At 47.0% G+C, this 20,031-nt stretch overlaps 1 protein-coding gene across 7 annotated transcripts in view; it reads left to right on the top strand.

The window, feature by feature from the left end:
• The window catches only part of nkain1 (sodium/potassium transporting ATPase interacting 1), an 851,669-nt gene that overhangs the window by 554,134 nt on the left and 277,504 nt on the right, over positions 1 to 20,031 (top strand). For 6 of the 7 annotated variants that reach the window (XM_073028501.1, XM_073028500.1, XM_073028497.1 and 3 more), the window contains exon 2: positions 15,385 to 15,522. In XM_073028501.1, coding sequence (XP_072884602.1) covers positions 15,385 to 15,522 — 138 coding nt within the window. Of the gene's footprint in view, positions 1 to 9,851; positions 9,941 to 15,384; positions 15,523 to 20,031 lie in introns of those variants that run through there. The other variant, XM_073028503.1, reaches the window with a different exon arrangement.

The raw sequence follows: 20,031 nt of genomic DNA, 5'->3' as shown, positions 1-20,031 counted from the left end.
TCTTGACTGGTTACAGGGAGAAGGCAGGAGGTAGGAATTGGAAAAAAAAATCATTGGATGGCAAAGAAAATTTGATGGGCTGAATGGCCTAATTCTGCTTCTATATCTTATGATCTCACAGTCTCTTGGACAGAGCATGAGCCAATGGACCAGCAACAGTATTTCCTCACGTTCGTGATAATGTCATTGGCTCCTTTCAGACCTTGTCTTTGATTTTAAAAATCTCATGTCCTCACAACAAAGAGCCTGCCTCTCTCTGTGTACGGGATCAAGCAGGCTAGAAGTGTCCACGATCCATTTCACTGGGTCTCCTTGATTTACAAAATTTTGGCTAGCAAAGTTACGCAGGAATACTTACTGATTAAGGAAACGATTCATTATAAGATTGAAGCAATGCCCTTCTCTTGGCTTGATTCCACGTTTAGCGAAGGCGAGCAAAGAGACGTGCAAGGAGCCCAACGGAATGCAGTCCGACAGAGCATAAAGTCTGTTGTGTTTGTCGTTGAGGGTCAGCGCAAAGCCCACCAGGACACCAGCATGCAGGATACTCCACTGAACTTTATTGACAACCCTGGTTTGTACAGCATGTCAGCTCCTCCCATGTGGGGCTGACTGACCAAGTGGCATAGGAATAACGATATTAACTACCATTACAAAGACGGAAGATTAGGCGACACGATTAAACTGGCCGAGCCTTTATTTTCTGTGACACCGCCTTTGGAACGTCAGCTTCCATCATTCCACTCAAACTCATTTCCACCCGTGACATCTCTGCTACCTGCTGAACCAAAAGAATCAATTCCGTCTTAAATGCTTAACCTGAGTCAACAGATTGACGTCTGTTTCAGAGCTCGCTGGATTACGTTGATATCTTATGGTCTCCTTATCTTCATTTCTGACCGTGTCCCGTCCCGACGTGTCGGTCCATGGCCTCATCTCTGCACACCCTCAGGGTGGAGGAGCAACTCCTTATATTCTGTCTGGGTAGCCTCCAACCTGATGGCATGAATATTGATTTCTTCTTCTGGTAAAAAAAAATCCCTCCCCTCCTCATATTCTATTCCTCTTACCCCTTCTCACCTGTTTATTCCTTCCCCCTGGGTCCCCTCCTCCTTCCTTTTCTCCTGTGGTCCACTCTGCTCTCCTATTGGATTCCTTCCTCTCCAACCCTTGACCTTTCTCACCCACCTGGCTTCACCTATCACCTTCCAGCTAGCCTCCTTCCCCTCCCCCCCCCCCCCCCCGCCTTTTCACTCTGGTGTCCTCCCCCTTCCTTTCCAGTGTTGAAGAAGGGTCTCGGCCTGAAACATCAACAGTCTGTTCATTTCCACGGATGCTACCTGACCCGCCGAGCTCCTCCAGCATTTTGTGTGTGTCGCATTAATCCTGCTCCTCATGCCCAGAAAAGAGAGAACAATATCCTTCCCTAGATCTTCCTGCTCGAGGTAAATATAGATGGAAATGGTTTGAAAACTTTATTTTTAAGTGGTATATTACAGACACACTGTCTCCTGCGTAAGTACAGTGTCGTGGATTTTATTGATTTTGGTGTTCACTGTCATCAGCATTTATTGCCCATCCCAAAGTGCCCATGAGAAGGAGTTGATGTCTTTGATTTTATGAAGAGCTGCTGTCTTATACTGCTGTTGTCTTTCTTATGAAGGATCTCTCGGTGCCGTTGGCTAGAGAGTTCTGGGATTTAGAATCAACAGTGCTGAAGGGCCTAGCATATGTAAGACTAGAGGCCTATGACTCGTGGCGTGCCGTAGGGATCGGTGCCGGGTCTGTTGTTGTTTGTAATCTTTATCGCTGATCTGGATGATAATGTGGTCAACTGTGGTCAATTGGCAGATGACTCCAAGACTGTAGTGGGCAGTGAGGAAGACTGTCGAGGCTTGCAGCAGGATCTGGGCCTGCTGGAAACATGGGCTGAAAAAATGGCAGATGGAGTTGAATGCAGGCAAGTGTGAGGTGTTGCACTTTGATAGGAGCAGCCAGTCCTTACACAGTGAGACAGCAACTAGAGGTCACGGATGAAGAGTGAAAGGTGAAATATTTAAGGGTAACATGAGGGGGAACTTCTTCACTCAGAGAGTGGTGAGGGGGTGGAGCAAGTTGCCAGCACAAGTGTTGTATGCGAGATTGATTTCAACATTTAATAGAAATTTGGATAGGTACATGGATAGGAGGGGAATGGAGGGCTTTGACCTCGATGCAGGTTGATGGCATTAGGTTGATTAATGGTCCAGCATGGAATAGATGGCCTGAAGGGCCTCTTTCTGTCCTGTACTGTTCTGTGACTCTATATTTCTAAGTCAAGATGTTGATTTGCCGGGTTTGGGAAGTTCAGTTGATGTACCCAGGGTGAGTAACTGTGGTGAATTTTGTAGATGGTGTACTGCAGCCACTCTGCATTGCTGGAAGAGAGTGTGAATGTTTTTGCAGGTTGAGGTAGTTCCTCTCCAGTGGGCTGCATTTCTTCGAGAGCATCAATTTGCTTGAGTATTGTTGGGCCTGTATTCACCCAGGTACATTGAGTGTGTTCCATTGTTGGGCCTGTATTCACCCAGGTACATTGAGTGTGTTCTATTGTTGGACCTGTATTCACCCAGGTACATTGAGTGCGTTCCATTGTTGGGCCTGTATTCACCCAGGTACATTGAGTGTGTTCTATTGTTGGACCTGTATTCACCCAGGTACATTGAGTGCGTTCTATTGTTGGACCTGTATTCACCCAGGTACATTGAGTGCGTTCTATTGTTGGACCTGTATTCACCCAGGTACATTGAGTGTGTTCTATTGTTGGGACTGTGAAGGAAGTCACTGGGGAGACACTGAAGCTATAGAAGTCTTCTTTCAGCACATAAGCAGGCATCACACTACAGACACTCCTGGAAGAGGCTTCCTGATCCAATATTACATGACATTTTTATATGCTAAAAGTCAAAGGTAACAGCAGGACAACTCTATAGTTACAATGTATCTACAATGCTTCGTTTGAATTATATATCATTTTCAAGCACCTAAATCTTCACACCGACACTCCAGACACCCTAAAGGAATGCTAATCACGGCTGCCTCTGAATTGCATTCATGCATATGCAGACATCTCAGGTCAATGAGTGTCTCCTGGTTTACAATCGACCCCAGGCTGTAGCACCATTGTTCAGAGCTGCATTTTAAATTCAACCTGCAATCCACGTTCAGGCCCGGAGACTGGTTGCTGTTGAAATTAATATGCCCCAACATTATCACTCTCCTGACTTGTGCCTTGTAAACCATGGAAAGGATTGAGCTGAGTCACTCATTCCGGGACTGTTCATTTCTGACTTGCTGCTGCGGTCGCGGTGTTTACGTGCTAGTCACATTCAGTAATTGAACAGCAGTGACCTCCCCCTCTGCCTCACTCCCACTTCTCAGTCCAGATATTGATAGTAGTGAACTTGTCAGGTTAATGCTTTTGAACGTCAAGGGTAGATGATTAAGTCTTTCTCAGTAGAGACGGTTATTGTCTGGCACCCTTGTATCATGAATGTTTCTTCGACGTCTAGCAGCTCTTGTCCAAGTGCTGACTAAGTCCTGCAGCATACGGACATATGGTAGTTGGTTGCACTTGCTGAGGAGTTGTGAGTTGAACTGAACATTGTGTGAAATCCCTCCACTGACTTAATTGTCGATGAAGTGATGTAAGATGGTCTGGCGAAGGACAGTTCCTGAAGAAACCCTGCAGGGCTGTTCTGGGATTAAGATAAGATAAAACTTTAGTTATCCCAAAGGAAATTATTGCTGCAAGGTTGCTCAGTCAGAAATATACACTTTAAAATACAAAATTGTAAGCATAGAGGTACAAAAAAAAAACAAAGTAAATTAGTGATTGAGCTCCAAAAATCACAACCATTTGGCTTTGCTCAAGATATGATCCCAACTAATGGATAATTTCCCCAGTGAGGCTTCACTGAGGCTTCTTAACACCACATTCCCTCAACTTCTGCCTGGGTGTCAAGGGCAGTGACTCTCCCCTCACCTCAGGATTTCTGCTCTTCCCTCCTGATAAGAAACATGTCAAAGAGACCTGAAGGGCAACTCTTTCTTGCAGAGGATTCAAAGATTCAGAGTACGTTTATTATCGAAGTTTGTATACAGAATAGAACTCTGAGATTTGTCCTCCTGCGGGCGGCCACTGAACAAAGAGACACCAAGGAACCCGTTTGTGAAAACATCAAGCACCCAAGCGCGTGAGGAAGGAACATATTGCGCAAATGGCACAAAAGAATGCGGACAACAAGTAGAATATCAAATCGGGGTCCAGTAGTATTCAGTTCAGTTCAGTTCAGCGTTGCAGGCCACAGCGCAAAGCATTCTTCGCCGAAGTGTGCCAGACCGATCACCCCCCCCCCCCCAATCAAACCGCTCAAAAGCAGCAAAAAAGTGTAACCAGAATCTAAAAACACGCGCAACGTGAGCCCCAAAGTCCCCCAAAATGAGTCCACAGCCTCTCCAATCAATCCTCGTAATGTGGATCGCACTTTCCCCTGACAGCAGCTCGCGAGAGGGGGACGAGGAGCAGTCAAATGGAGGCAGGTGGCGCTGAACACCCGCCGTCCTCTGCTCTCATCCTCGTCAACTTCACCCTTGCTGATGCCTCACTCGGAGAGAAGCAGTAGATTCGATCATGGGCTCACACCCTTGACGCCTCATTCGGAGAGAAGCAATGGATTTGATCATGGGCTCAATCCCTCGACACCTCACTCGGAGAGAAGCAGTAGATTCGATCATGGGCTCAATCCCTTGACGCCTCATTCGGAGAGAAGCAATGGATTTGATCATGGGCTCAATCCCTCGACACCTCACTCGGAGAGAAGCAGTAGATTCGATCATGGGCTCACACCCTTGACACCTCATTCGGAGAGAAGCAATGGATTTGATCATGGGCTCAATCCCTCGACACCTCACTCGGAGAGAAGCAGTAGGTTCGATCATGGGCTCAATCCCTCAACACCTCACTCGGAGAGAAGCAGTAGATTTGATCATGGGCTCAATCCCTCGACACCTCACTCGGAGAGAAGCAATGGATTTGATCATGGGCTCACACCCTCGACGCCTCAGTTGGAGGGAAGCAACACAGTGGATCATGGACTTGCACGCTGCCTCCGGGCTTTTCCGACCACACACTCACTCCAATCCTCACCGAACTCCCTCAGAGACAGCAAAGCGCCAGATGGCTCAACCCATCCAGAAGCACAGCACTGAAATGCAAACCACAGTTTCCTGTCACACACCGCTTCGCAGTAGAATATACTTGAAAGAAGAAGAAGAAGTAGAGGAAGTAGTTTAGTGAACCACCTGCAGGACGTGGGTGTTGTTGGTCATGTTGTTCACTGGCGCCATCTTGAATGGAACGAGCCGCCGGAAGAAGTGGTTGAGGTAGGTACAATGGGTAGACTGAGAAAGCACTCTGGTAGGTACATGGAAAACATACAACACAACACAGGCCCTTCGGCCCACAAAGTTGTGCCGAACATGTCCTTACCTTAGAAATTACTCGGCTTACTTATAGCCTTCTATTTTTCTAAGATCCATGTACCTATCCAAAAGTCTCTTAAAAGACCCTATCGTATCCGCCTCCACCACCACTGCCGGCAGCCCATTCCACACACTCACCACTCTCTGAGTAAAAAAACTTACCCCTGACATCTCCTCTGTACATACTCCCCAGCACCTTAAACCTGTATCCTCTTGTGGCAACCATTTCAGCCCTGGGAAAAAGCCTCTGACTATCCACACGACCAATGCCTCTCATCATCTTGTACACCTCTATCAGGTCACCTCTCATCCTCTGTCGCTCCAAGGAGAAAAGGCCAAGTTCACTCAACTTATTCTCATAAGGTATGCCCTCCAACCCAGGCAACATCCTTGTAAATCTCCTCTGCACCCTTTCTATGGCTTCCACATCCTTCCTGAGTGAGGTGACCAGAACTGAGCACAGTACTCCAAGTGGGGTCTGACCAGGGTCCTATATAGCTGCAACATTACCTCTCGGCTCCTAAACTCAATTCCACGATTGATGAAGGCCAATACACCGTACGCCTTCTTAACCACAGATGGGTGTTGGAGTGATATGGCCCGAACACAGGAGATTGGGGCTAGATAGGTGTGCGCCGTGGTCCACGTAGCCTCATGCATTTGCGCCACGTGCTTCTCACCGTCTCCTCAAGACTTGTATGTGAATGGGACAAAGAAGCGGGCAGGCAAAATCATTACCGACACCACCAACCCGTCAAACTGCCTTTTGCCAAAAGCTCCCTTCTGGAGTTATTTTTTTTTTAAATCACACCATCTTGAAAGTTTCTTCCCCCTGACAGTTAATCTGATCAGCCACTGTCATTACCTGCCGTCCCCCCATCTCTCTATTTACCTCATTGTAAACCAGTTTTTATAATGCTGTTTACACATGGTGGTATTTATGTATTTATGCACATTTAATTCCACTTCTGTAGAGTCATAGAAAAGTATAGCACTGAAGCAAGACCTTCAGCCCATCTAGTGCGCTTCTAACTTTATATTTATACAATTCTTTATTCTATATAATTAGTGATCGGTGCTTTCATTGCATGCAGCGCCAACACACCACAGCGATTTCCTAATGCATATATATGCACACTCAGCGGCCGCGTTATGAGTTACACTTCACTCCTCGGGTTAGCTGTAGGGATGCTGGAAGCATGGCAACGTTCGCAAAGCTGCCCCCCACCGCCCCCCCCAACCTCCCACACGCACATCTTCAGGCTGTGTTGGTCGTTAATGCAAAATCAGTGCTTTTCACTGCATCTTACGACGGACAAATAAAACTAATCTCTAATCTTTCAATTCCTCTCCTTTTGCCCAATGGCCGCCGGCATTTGCGCAGCGATGAAGGTCCCCCGTCTCTGGTGGTATTCAGGGCTTCCTTCATCGTGTCAGTAGCTTCCTCTGGGTTTTCACTAGTCAGTCATGCAAGTTCCGGGAGGAGGCTCATGATACCATCGCACTCAAGTGTAGAAGGTTCTTCATTGCTGTTTCTGTAACAATTTGTTTGACCAGTCAGGGTTGTTACCCCTGAGCTGAACCCCTGAGCCTGGAGGACCGGTGGGCCACTCTTAGTCTGGCCTCTACCCTTTGACCTGTTTGACATGGGTGACCCTACCAAGAGCCAAAGCACAAGGCCTTGACTCCAGCCAACATAGCTCTCCGGGTCACTGAGGCACGCAAGCCTCCAAACCCAATGACAAGATTCCTAGAGGAATCTTCCAATCTTTGATCTTTAATCATGACGGATTTGTGCTTGTGCTTGAACAGTTGTGCTGGGACTGCAACATCTTGCATTCGTTTTCATCACATCACTATCTCAGGATTATTTAGCCAGAAATCAGATCATGATATGAGCTTCAGATTAGGTGCACTGCGTGGGAAAGGTATGTAGGAAAATGGGAAACTCACGTTAATATTTGGCAGACCAACCAATCTTGCATTTAAATACAAAGAGCCCTTCTTCAATGCAGGACTGTAGACAATCCTATGTGATTGGCTGGATTAAAAGTTGCACCTGGTCTGACAATAGTGTTATGGGCTGTTGCTATGTTCCAAGGTACATGAGGAACACTGGGAACGTATGGAACTGAAGCTACCCATCAGGCCCATGGGTTCATCCCAGTTATGCCCCACATAACCACCAACCCACCCCCCTCGCCCTGTCCACCACACACTCACACCCAGATCATGCCCTCTTTTCAGCGCTACCATCGAGGAGGAGGTACAGGAGCCTGAAGGCACACATTCAGGATCAGCTTCTTCCCCTCTGTCATCCAATTTCTGAATGGACAATGAACACATGAACGTTACCTCACCATCTTTTTACTTCTATTTTCTTTGCACTACTTATTTAATTTAACTCTTTTATATACTGTACATATATTGTACTTCACTGAAGGCAAACAGCGATTCAGGAACAGCACCACTTAATTGAACTATTTAATATATACACTTACTGTAATTCATTTTGTTCCCTTTTATTATGTATTGCATTGTACTGCTGCCGCAAAGACAACAAATTTCACGAGATATACCGGTGATATTAAAGCTGATTTTGGTTTTGATTTATTTCATGTAACCCTGTTCCATTCAGAGAGAAATGCACCATGGGTACAGGCCCTTTGGCCCATCAAATCTGTACTGACAATCAAGCACTTTTTCACCCCAGTCCTACCTGAACCGACTTAATTCTCCTCATATTCCTGTCTATCCCTTCCAGCTGCTACCACACACTGATGTACTCAGGCAACTTGCCTGCAGATTCACGCATCTGTTTGACCTACCGCTGCTCGATGAAGTCTGTGGGTTCATTCCCCAACCCAGATCCTGTTTCAGGTTCAAGCTTGCTTATCACTTGTTCCTGGAGACATGCAGCAAAATGGCGTCGTTTAGCGTTAGCAACCAACACACCTCAGGGCCACGTGTTCCAGAGCCAACATAGCATGTCCACAATGCTCGTCAGAGCAGCAAACAACAAAACAACAACAGCCAAACAAGCCCCTTTTCTGCCTCATGGCCTCCCACACACGTGTACAGGCTTCTAACTCCAGTACAGGCCTCTGGGCCTCCAATCTCCCATTCGGATGTGCCAGTCATGACCTACTCTTGTGCCAACTCCCTGTAACCTCCAACCTGATGGCATGAACATCGTTTTCTCTTTCCAGTAAACAAATTTTCCAGCACCCCCCTTTCTCTATCCCCCCCCCCCCCCACTCTGACCTTCTACCTCATCTTACCCGGCTGTTACTTCCCCCTGGGTCCCTATGGTCCTCCTATGGTCCACTCTTGTCTCCAATCAGATTCCTTCCTCTCCATCCCTTGACCTTTCCCACTCACCTGACACCTTCCAACTAGCCTCCTTTCCCCTTCTCCCCACCCACCTTTTTATTCTGGCATCTTCCCCTTTCCTCCACAGTCCTGACGAAGGGTCTCAGCCTGAAACATCGACTGTTGGTTCATTTCCGTAGATGCTACCTGACCTACTCGGTGCCACCCAGCACTTTTAGTGTGTGTTGCTCATGTTCCAGACTTCTGACTGACCTTTGCCCTTCCACCTTCGGTACTGACCCCCGGATGAGCTGGTGACAGGACTCCAAGACCCAGGCTTCGGCCTGGTCCCCAATGAAAGACAAGCAACCGTGCTTTATATTCTTTCTATTTGAAGGATAAATAATAAATGCTCCCAGTGATGTTCTGTTGGTAATTTGTAAAGATGCTGCCTTTTTATTGATTCAATATAGATTTATAGCTGATACAGCCAAAGAACTAGGAGGTAAACAAGAGTCTGAAAGGCTGCGTGAGTTGTTCTTAGCCCAAATGAGGTGTGTTTATCATGTTGAATTTCCCAAGGCTCATTTCAATGTAAAGGAGCAGAATTCCTGATCATTAATTGTGTCTGTAGCCTGTAGCACAGTTAGCTGCTGCTATTCACTGAAAGACTATTCTCCTGCAGATGGGAACAGTGAATAAATCTTTGTTCGTTCAGAAATGGGTGCTTAAGCTCTCCTCTTAATGAGGACAAGTTACGCTACGAAAACATGCATTCCCAAAGTCAATTTGTTCATTAATTTGCGTGTGTGTGTGTAAGCTGCTCAGGGCAGGCACTATTTTCAATAAATCTGCTTTCAGCCCCGCGTTTGCACCGCGCTCTTGGCAGGGAGGTGGAGGCTAATGGGCACTGGAACCAGACTTATTATCGTCAGGCTAGGGAGAGCTCCCAGAGGGTAGGATTCTCCCCCCCCTCCCGTCACTTGCAAGTTGGCTGCTGCGACATCTGCGGGAGGAGATCTTGACGGTTGCCGGGGAAGGTGACTGGGATATGAGGCCGCTTCTTTGGTCACACGCTGATGAAGATCCAAGATAATGGCCTCAGGTGCTCAACAGTGGTGTGGATGAGAGGAATATTATAGCAGAAAGGAGACGTGGGGGGATGGATGAAAGCCCACGGGCTGGGTGGGGGGGGGTGGTTAGCAAGCAGATTATGTGCTTTAGATTCAATAGCGTTAAAAGCTGCAGAACAAAGCTGGAACCTCAACTCAAGGTCATCTTGACCTTTAGGTATAATGCATACCTTGACACAGAACCACAAATAAAAACACAAAATGCTGGCAGAACTCAGCAGGCCAGACAGCATCTATGGGAGGAGGTAACAACGACGTTTTGGGCCGAAACCCTTCATGTGGAGTGAAGTACCATGGGATGGTCGAGGGGGGATAAGAAGTGGGGGGAGGGATGAAGTAGAGAGCTGGGAAGTGATAGGCTGGAGGGAAATGGGCTAGGGGGAAGGTGGAGAATTATGGGAAATAAAAGAGAAAGAAAGGTAGGGCTGGGGGGAGATTATAGTGAGGGGGGAAAAAGAGAGAGAAAGAGAACCAGACTAAAATAAAAGATAGGGATGGGGGTAAGGGTAGGGGAGGGGTATCAATGGAGGTCAGTGAGTTGGATGTTCATGCCGGCAGGAAGGAGGCTACCCAGGCGGGAGATAAGGTATTGCTCCATCGACCAGCGTGTGGCCTCATCTTGACGGTAGAGGAGGCCATGGACAGACATGTCGGAGTGGGAGTGGTCTGTGGAATTGAAGCGTGTGGCCACAGGGAGATCCCGCCACTGCTGGAGGACCGAGTGCCGGTGTTTGGTGAAACAATCTCCCAGTCTGCGGTGGGTCTCCCCAATGTATAAATGGCCACATCGGGAGCACCGGATACAGTATATCACCCCAGTTGACTTGCAGGTGAAGTGGTGCCTCACCTGAAAGGACTGTCTGGGGCCTGGGATGGTGGTGAGGGAAGAAGTGTGGGGGCAGGTGTAGCACTTTTTCCATTTGCAGGGATGAGTGCCTGTGGGGAGGGATGAGGGGGATGAATGGACAAGGGAGCCGCGTAGGGAGCGATCCCTGCGGAAAGCCGAGTGGGGGGGGGAGGGGAAGATGTGGTTGGTGGTGGGATCACGTATGAGGTAGCGGAAGTTACGGAGGATTATACGTTGGATCTGTAGGCTGGTAGGGTGATAGGTGAGGACCAGGGGGACTCTATCCCTGGTGGGTTGGCAGGGGGATGGGGTGAGGGCAGAGGTGCGTGAAATACGGGAGACGCGATGGAGGGCAGAGTTGATAGTGGAAGAAGGGAAGCCCCTTTCTTTAAAAAAGGAAGACATCTCTTTTGTCCTAGAATAAAAGGCCTCATCCTGAGAGCAGATGCGTCGGAGGCAGAGGAATTGAGAGAAAGGGATAGCATTGTTGCAGGAGACAGGGTGGGAGAAGGAATAGTCCAGACCCAGCCAGTCACCTTCTACCACCACTCTTCTCCGCCTCGCGGAATTAGTCCTCACCCTTAATAATTTCTCCTTTGGCTCCTCCCACTTCCTCCAAACTAAAGGTGTAGCCATGGGCACCCGCATGGGTCCTAGCTATTTCTGCCTTTTTGTCGGCCACGTGGAGCAATCTATGTTCCAAGCCTACACCGGTATCCGTCCTCCTCTTTTCTTGCGTTATCTCGACGACTGCATCGGTGCTGCTTCCTGCACGCATGCTGAGCTTGTCAACTTCATTAACTTTGCCTCCAACTTTCACCCCGCCCTCAAATTCACCTGGTCTATTTCCGACACCTCCCTCCCCTTTCTAGATCTTTCTGTTTCTATTTCTGGAGACAGCCTATCCACTGACGTCTACTACAAACCTACTAACTCCCACAGCTACCTAGACTATTCCTCCTCCCACCCTGTTTCCTGCAAAAATGCTAGCCCTTTCTCTCAATTCCTCCGCCTCCGCCGCATCTGCTCTCAGGATGAGGCCTACTACCCATAACCCTTCATGCCCTGACTAATCAAGAATCTATCAACCTTTGCCTTCAATATACCCAATGACTTGGCCTCCACAGCCGCCTGTGGCAACAAATTCCACTGATTCACCACTGTCTGGGTAAGGAAATTCCTCCTCATCTCCATTCTAAGACTCTATTCTGAGGCTGCGTCCTCTGGTCTTAGACTCTCCCACCACCATCTCCACATCCACTCTATCGAGGCCTTTCCACATTCGATATTCACTGAGATCCCCCCCCCCCCACATCCTTCTGAATTCCAGTGAATACAGGCCCAGAGGCATCAAAAGCTCCTCATATGACAAGTCTTTCAATTATGGAGCGTTTTTTGTGAACCTCCTTTGAAGCCTCTCCAATATCAGCACATCCTTTCTTAGATAAGGGGTCCAAACCTGCTCACAGTGCTCACCAGTGCCTTCGAGGTAGTGTTGGGGGATAACAAAATGGTGGATGAACTGAATAAGTATTTTGCATCAGTCTTCACTGTGGAAGACACTAGCAGTATGGTGGAAGTTCCAGGAGTCAGGGGTCAGGAAGTGTGCGAACTTACCATTACTAGAGAGAAGGTTCTCGGTTAATAAAGTCTGAAGGTTGATAAGTCACCTGGACCAGATGGTGTACACCCCAGGGTTCTGAAAGAGGTGGCTGAAGAGATGGTGGAGGCATTTGTAATGATCTTTCAAGAATCACTAGATTCTGGAACGGTTCCAGAAGACTGGAAAATTGCAAACGCCATGCCACTCTTCAAGATGGGAGAGAGGTAGAAGAAAGGAAACTGTAAGCCAGTTAGCCTGACCTCAGCGACTGGGAAGATGTTGGAAATGATTATTAAGAATGAGGTCTCAGGGTACTTGGAGACACGTGATAAAATTGGCTGTATTCAGCATGGTTTCCTCAAGGGATTATCTTGCCTGACTAATCTGTAGGAATTCTTTGAAGAAATAACAAACAGGATAGACAAACGAGAATCAGTTGATGTTCTGTACTTGGATTTTCAGAAGGCATTTGACAAGATGGTACACAAGAGGCTGCTAACAACCTACAACCCGATGTTATTTCAGGAAAGATTCTAGCATGGATAAAGCAGTGGCTGATTGGCAAGAGGCAAAGAGTGGGAGTAAAGAGAGCCTTTTCTGGTTGGCTGCCAGTGACTAGTGGTGTTCCACAGGGGTCTGTGTTGGGACCGATCCTTTTTACTTTATATGCCAGTTATTTGAATGATAGAATTGGTGGCTCTGTTGCAAAGTTTGGAGGTGATTTGAAGATTGCTGGAGGGGCAGGTAGTTTTGAGGAAGTAGAGCGGCTACAGACAGACAGATAGATTAGGCGAATGGGCAAAGAAATGGCAGATGGAATACAGTGTCGGCAAGTTGCACTTTGGTAGAAGAATTGAAAGGGTTTACTATTTTCTAGATGGAGAGAGTTGTTTGTTATGCCGCCCCTCTCGCTGTGAAATGGGGACACCTCTTTTTCCCTTATTAGGGAAAAAGAGAGATCTTGTGGTATGTCGAATACCGGGTGAACGAGTAGTCTTTGGGGTAACTGCAAGTCTGTGTCTTTATTGATGCTTTGCTGCACGCTCGAGTGCTCGGAGGGGGGGGGGTGCTGATGCTTTTTTGATGGTGGGGGGGTCATTGCTTTGCTGCTGCTTATGCATGGTTGGGGGGAGCTGGGGGTGGACTTTTGGGTTCTAACATTTACCTGTCATTCATTCTTTGAGGCACTCCTCTGTGTTTGTGCATGTTTGTGAAGAAAAGGAATTTCAGGATGTATATTGTATACATTTCTCTGACATTAAATTTATCTACTGAAACAATTGAAATACCTGTGAGTCCATTACTCAGGATTCCTAAATGTTAATTTACAGGTTGAGTCCGTGGTGAGGAAGGCCAATGCGATGTTAGTATTCATTTCAAGAGGACTAGAATATAAAAGCAAGGATGTAATGTTGAGACTTTATAAAGCACTGGTGAGGCCTCACTTGGAATATTGCGAGCCGTTTTGACCCACTTATCCGAGAAAGGATGTCCTGAAACTGGAGAGGGTTCAAGGGAGGTTCACAAAAATGAGGGCCCCAGACAGTCCTTCCAGGTGAGGCGATACTTCACCTGTGAGTCAGCTGGTGTGGTATACTGCGCCCGGTGCTCCCGGTGTGGCCTTTTATACATTGGTGAGACCCGACGCAGACTGGGAGACCGTTTCGCTGAACACCTGCGCTCTGTCCACCAGACAAAGCAGGATCTCCCAGTGGCCACACATTTTAATTCCACGTCCCATTCCCATTCTGATATGTCTATCCATGGCCTCCTTTACTGTCAAGATGAAGCCACACTCAGGTTGGAGGAACAACACCTTATATTCCGTCTGGGTAGCCTCCAACCTGATGGCATGAACATTGATTTCTCTAACTTCCGTTAATGCCCCTCCTCCCCTTCTTACCCCATCCCTTATTTCTTTCTTCCTTTCTTTATTCTTTTCTCTCCCTTTGTCCCTCTCACAATCACTCCTTGCCTGTTCTCCATCTCCCTCTGATGCTCCCCTCCCCCTTTCTTTCTCCCTAGGCCTCCCGTCCCATGATCCTTTCTTTCTCCATGTATCCCTTTTGCCAATCACCTTTCCAGCTTTGGCTTCACCTCACCCCCTCCGGTCTCCTATCATTTCGGATCTCCCCCCTACCCCCCCCCCCCAACTTTCAAATCTCTTACTATCTCTTCTTTCGGTTAGTCCTGACGAAGGGTCTTGGCCCGAAACGTCGACTGTACTTCTCCCTATAGATGCTGCCTGGCCTGCTGCGTTCCACCAGCATTTTGTGTGTGTTGTTCACAAAAATGATTCCAGGATCGAGTGGCTTGTCATATGGAGAGGGTTTGATGGCTTTGGGCCTGTATTCATGAGAATTCAGAAGAATGAGGGGTGACCTCATTGAAACCTATCGAATGGTGAAAGGTCCAGAGTGTGCAGCCTCAGAATACAGGGGTATCCCTTTAAAAAGGAAATGAAGAGGAGTTTCTTTAGCCAGCGAGTGGTGAATCTGTGGAATTCATTGCCACAGGCAGCTGTGGAGACCAAGTCTTTATGTATATTTAAAACAGAGGTTGATAGATTCTTGATTAGTCAGGGCATGAAGGGATACGGTAATAAAGCAGGAGACTGGGGCTGAGAGGGAAATTAGATCAGTCAAGATGAAGTGGAGCAGACTCGATGGGCCAAATGGCCCAATTCTGCTCCTATATCTTCTGGTCTTATGACCTTATAATGGCTGTGGTTACCCATCTTGTAAAGACACTACCCAGAAGAAGGCAATGGCAAACCACTTCTGTAGAAAAATTTGCCAAGATCAGTCATGGTCATGAAAAGACTGTGATTACCCACGTCGTACGACACGGCGTGTAATGAACGAGCATAGTGCAAAGCGTTCCAGTTTATAATGCTCATTGTTTTGGTGGTATACTGCAGTGTGAAAAGTTTCCTGAAAAGTCAGCTTGTTTCTCTTTTCTTCCAGGTAGCTGCTTTGGAGCGACAGATCTTTGATTTCCTGGGCTACCAATGGGTCCCTATATTGGCCAACTTCCTACACATTATGGCAATCATCCTTGGTGTCTTCGGAACCATCCAGTACAGACCAAAGTACTTAGTTATGGTAAGCTCACTGTTTGACTTCTTCTTTGTGTTTAGAATCCATGCAAATACCTTAAAGGTACTGCCTCGGTGGTCCCTGAGTTGCCCTTAGTTCACCCTGAGGACTGTATGGCCCATTGTGTGTTACATTAGGTGGACAATGGTGAAGAGAGGGAGGGACTAATTGGTTGTCCACTCCATCTACCCTACACAGAACAGCTACTGTGTAGGTGGGTGGTAGAATCTGCGGAAAGGCGACAGGTGTACGTGCGGGAAGAAAATGGGAGGAGTGTAAGATTAGTGCAGATAGGTACTAGATAGTCAGCAGGCCAGGCAGTACCTATGGAAAAGAGTAAAAAGTCCAGATTCCAGGCCGGGACCCTTCATCAGGACAGGGGAAGGGTCCTGGCCCGAAACATCGGCTGTTCACTCTTTTCCATTGATGCTGCCTGGCCTGCTGAGTTCCTGCAGCATCTTGTGTGTGTGCGTTGCTCTGGATTTCCAGCGTCCGCAGACTTCCTCGTGCTTGGATAGCCCTCTCGGAGTCCGGCGGTCCGAAGAGCCTACCTCTGTCCTGCAAGTCTCTGCAACCGGACTGTGGCTGGAGCCGGGTGGTGGGAGCAGAACGGGCGATCACAGTTTGAGCAATTGCTCCACCCCCACACAAAATAACCCCCCCCCCCCCCATGTCAGTGACTGTTTTGCTAAGAAGCACTATGGAGATCAAAACAGTTCTGCAAATGCAAAAAAATAAAAATTCCCCTCTGATATTGTTATACGATTCTTTAGAAGAAGACTGAGCTAAAACACAGCTTAAGAAATTATTGGTAAAGTTATCTACTATTTCTAGACATTCATATCTTAACTAGTTCTGTGATCTCTGGTTATAAGAGTAAGAAGGTCTTTTTGCAGCTGTGTAGAACTTTCATAGATGCACAACGGAGAGAATCACGGCTGGTTGCTGGTATGGAAACACCAATGCCGAAGACTGGAAGAGCCGACAAAAACGGCCCAGCCCACCTCAGCAAATACACTCTGCACCACTGAGCGCATTTTCACGGAGCGCTGCCGCAAGAAAGGAGCACCCAACGTCCAGGCCATGCTCTCTTCTCGCTGTAGCCATCGGGAAGGAAATACAGGAGCCTCAGGTCCCACGCCAACAGGTTCAAGAACAATTATTACCCCTCATCCATCAGGCTCCTGAAACGTCACTCACCTCAAAACTAAACTGATCCCACAACCGATGGACGTACTTTCAAGGACGCTACAACTCGTGTTCTCAGTATTATTTATTTATTAGTATTAACGTAGATTTCTTTTTGTATTTACACTACTTGTCTTCTTTGCGCATTGGCATTTCATTGTGCTTCTTCGCATCTACACTGAATGCCTGCAAGAAAATGAATCTCAGGGCGGAACATGGTGACATACATACTTTGATGATAAATTTACTTTAAATTTTGAACTTTGAAACGTTGGTAAGGCCACATTCAGTCTATTGTGTACAATTCTGGTCACCCCATTATAGAGAGAGTGTTGGGACATTAGTAAGAGAGCAGAAAAGGTTAACCAAGTTACTGAATGTATTAGAGGGTATGAGATGTAAGGAGAGTTTAGACAAACTTGGGCTGTTTAATCTGGAGCTTCAGAGGCTGAAAAGGGGATCTGAGAGGTTATAAAATTATGAGAGACAGTCAGAATCTTTTTTTCCAGGGTCGAGTACTAGGGGTTGGGGAAGTTTAAGGAGAATGTGAGGAGCAAGGCTTTTAGACAAAGTTTTTAAAATTTATTTAGAAATGCAACACGGTAGCAGGCCCCTCCAGCCCAACGAGACCATGCCACCCTTTTGCACGCACGTGGCGAATTAACCGATTGAACCGTGGGAGGAAGCCCACGCGGCGGTGGAGAGAACGTACAAACTCTCTGCAGGCTGCCGTGGAATTGAACCTGGGTCGCTGATGTTGCAAGAGCATTACACTAACCAATATGCTATGGGTTGCCAGAGCCAGCGGTGGAAGGAGATTGTGATAGTGATGTTTTGGAGGCTGTTTGGCAAATGAATATTCAAGGAATGGGAGGGGGTATATGGATTGCGTATGGACAAGAGAGGTTTATTTTAATTCAGCATCATGTTCAACACAGATATAATGGCCCAGGTCTGTCCTGGGCCAAAAACATTGATGCAATCATCGAGAAGGTGCAGCTGTGGCTCTAGTTTTAGGAATTTGAGGAGATTTAGTATGTCACCAACGATTCTGAAAAATATCCATAGGTGTAGGGAGGAGAGCATTCTGAGTGGTTACATCCAGCCTGGTGTGGAGGCTCCAACGCAGAGAATCGCAAGAGGGTGCAGAGAATTGCAGGCTCAGCCAGTTCCGTCATGGGCACTACCCTTTCCACTGTCAAAGGCATCTTCACGAGCTGGTGCCTGTTATGTTCTGTAACTCCAAAACATTAAACTGACCAGAAGAGAAACAAGGAGTGTGAGTCTAACTCGGTCTTCACTTCAAGCGAGGCGCGCGTGTATAACATGGTGGTGTAATACCACATGCCATTTCCGTACTTTTACCTATAACCCGCAATGCATTAGATAAACAACAAAGAATGCTTAATCAAACAGTATATTTGCAATATTACGCAAATATTAAGTACACAACAGTGCCTCAAGAAGGTTGCATCCATCACTAAGGATCCTGACCAGAGAGTACCTGCCCACTATTCATACTGCTATCAAGAAGGAGGTACATAAGCCTGAAGACCAGCACTCAACCATCAGATTCCCCACCACCATCTAATTCATGAATGGTCCATGAACCCATTATTAGAGTTCCCCAGCCTCCAGGTCATGCTCTCTTCTCACTACTGCCATCAGGTAGAAGATACGAGAGCCTCAGGACTCGCACCACCAGGTTCAAGAACAGTTACTACCCCTCAACCCTCAGGCTCTTGATCAAAAGGGGATAACTACACTCACTTGCCTCAAAATTGGAAGGTTCCTACAACTAATGCTCTCACTTTAAGGACTCTTTATCCTATATTCTAGTTATTTATTGCTATTCATTTATTTTTGCATTTGCAAAGTTTGTTGTCTTCTGCACTCTGGTTGATCTTTCATTGATTCTATAGATTTTTTTGAGTATGCCCGCTAGAAAATGAATCTCAGGGTTGTTTATGGTGACATACACAGTATGTACTTGGGTAATAAATTTACTTTGAACTTTGAATTTGTGAATGCTACCTCATTATTCCCTTTATTTTTCTCTGCACTGCTTACTTATGTAATTTGTGGATTTCCTTACACTGTAGAGCTTCTGCAAAACAACAAATTTCAACTCGTATGTCAGTGGTAACAAGTCAGATTCCGATTCTGGTCCTGTGCCATACCGTTCAGTGTCAAACCCACCTTTGGGATGTGGGAAGAGCTAGAGCATTGAGAAGTGATCCCTGCAGTCAGAGGGGGAGAGTGTAGAATCCACACAGGAAGCACCAGACATCCCAGGACACTGAAGCCGGTAGCAGCCCTGTGTCGACTGTGTCACTGTGCGCCTCGGTGAGAGTTCCCTTCCTCCGGACGATGGGACGGTATCTCACTGCTTTTAGTGAGTCTGAATTATTGTTTTGAAGATCTGGGCATCCTCGAAGAAAGGATGAAGGAAGGAAAGCGCAAAGAAGACCAAAGCCTAGCTACTCTGTGGGCTGGATGCGCGGCTAATACATGCCTCATAACTTTTCACTCTGGTCGTCGCCGTGGCAACGCAGGCTCCTCAGGAGTTTAAGGCCCTTTGTATTTCACTAATCCAATACTGCAGGCAGTCTGGGGGGAAATACAGTCCTCTTAATGAAGTCGTTTTAACTTAGTCAGTGATGACTCTCCCAAGTAGAACAATGCGCACTATCGGTACTTCAGCAGAGAAGTTGATTAAAACAGCAGAATTAATGGAGGCGCCGACTGACTGATGAATAAAAATTTCCACTGTGAATATTGAATGTTGAAAGACCTACTGAATATTGAAAGCCTAGATAGAGTGGATGTGGAGTGGATGCTTCAAATGGTCGGAGAGTGTAGGACCAGAGGGCACAGCCTCGGAACAGAAGGATATCCCTTTAGAGCAGAGAGGAAGAGGAATTTATTTAGCCAGAGAATGGAGAATTTAGCCAGAGAATGGAAATCCATTGCCACAGAGAGCTGAAGAGGCCAAGGCATTGGGTATTTAAAGTGGAGGTTGATAGGTTCTTAATCAGTAAAGGCATTAAAGGTTATGGGGAGAAGGAGTTAGAAAAGATTTGAGAGGGAAAATAAACCAGCCGTGATCGAATGGCGGAGCAGACTCAATGGGGAAAATTGTCTTATACTATTCCTATGCCTTCTAGTCTTGAGGATGAAGATTCTCACAGGCTTCCTTCTTCAGTAAAATTCTGCTCTCCCATTGGCTTACTTAGCTGCCTGGATCTTTTGCAAGGACCTGATCCCGAGGTCTTCTCGGCTGCAGCCCAGCTTCATTAAATGCGAGCCTCTATTCACCACGGCCTT

Source organism: Hemitrygon akajei, chromosome 24 (genome assembly GCF_048418815.1).
Source record: "Hemitrygon akajei chromosome 24, sHemAka1.3, whole genome shotgun sequence".
NCBI classification, from domain to species: Eukaryota; Metazoa; Chordata; class Chondrichthyes; order Myliobatiformes; family Dasyatidae; genus Hemitrygon; species Hemitrygon akajei.
This window is presented reverse-complemented; position numbering and strand designations above follow the sequence as displayed.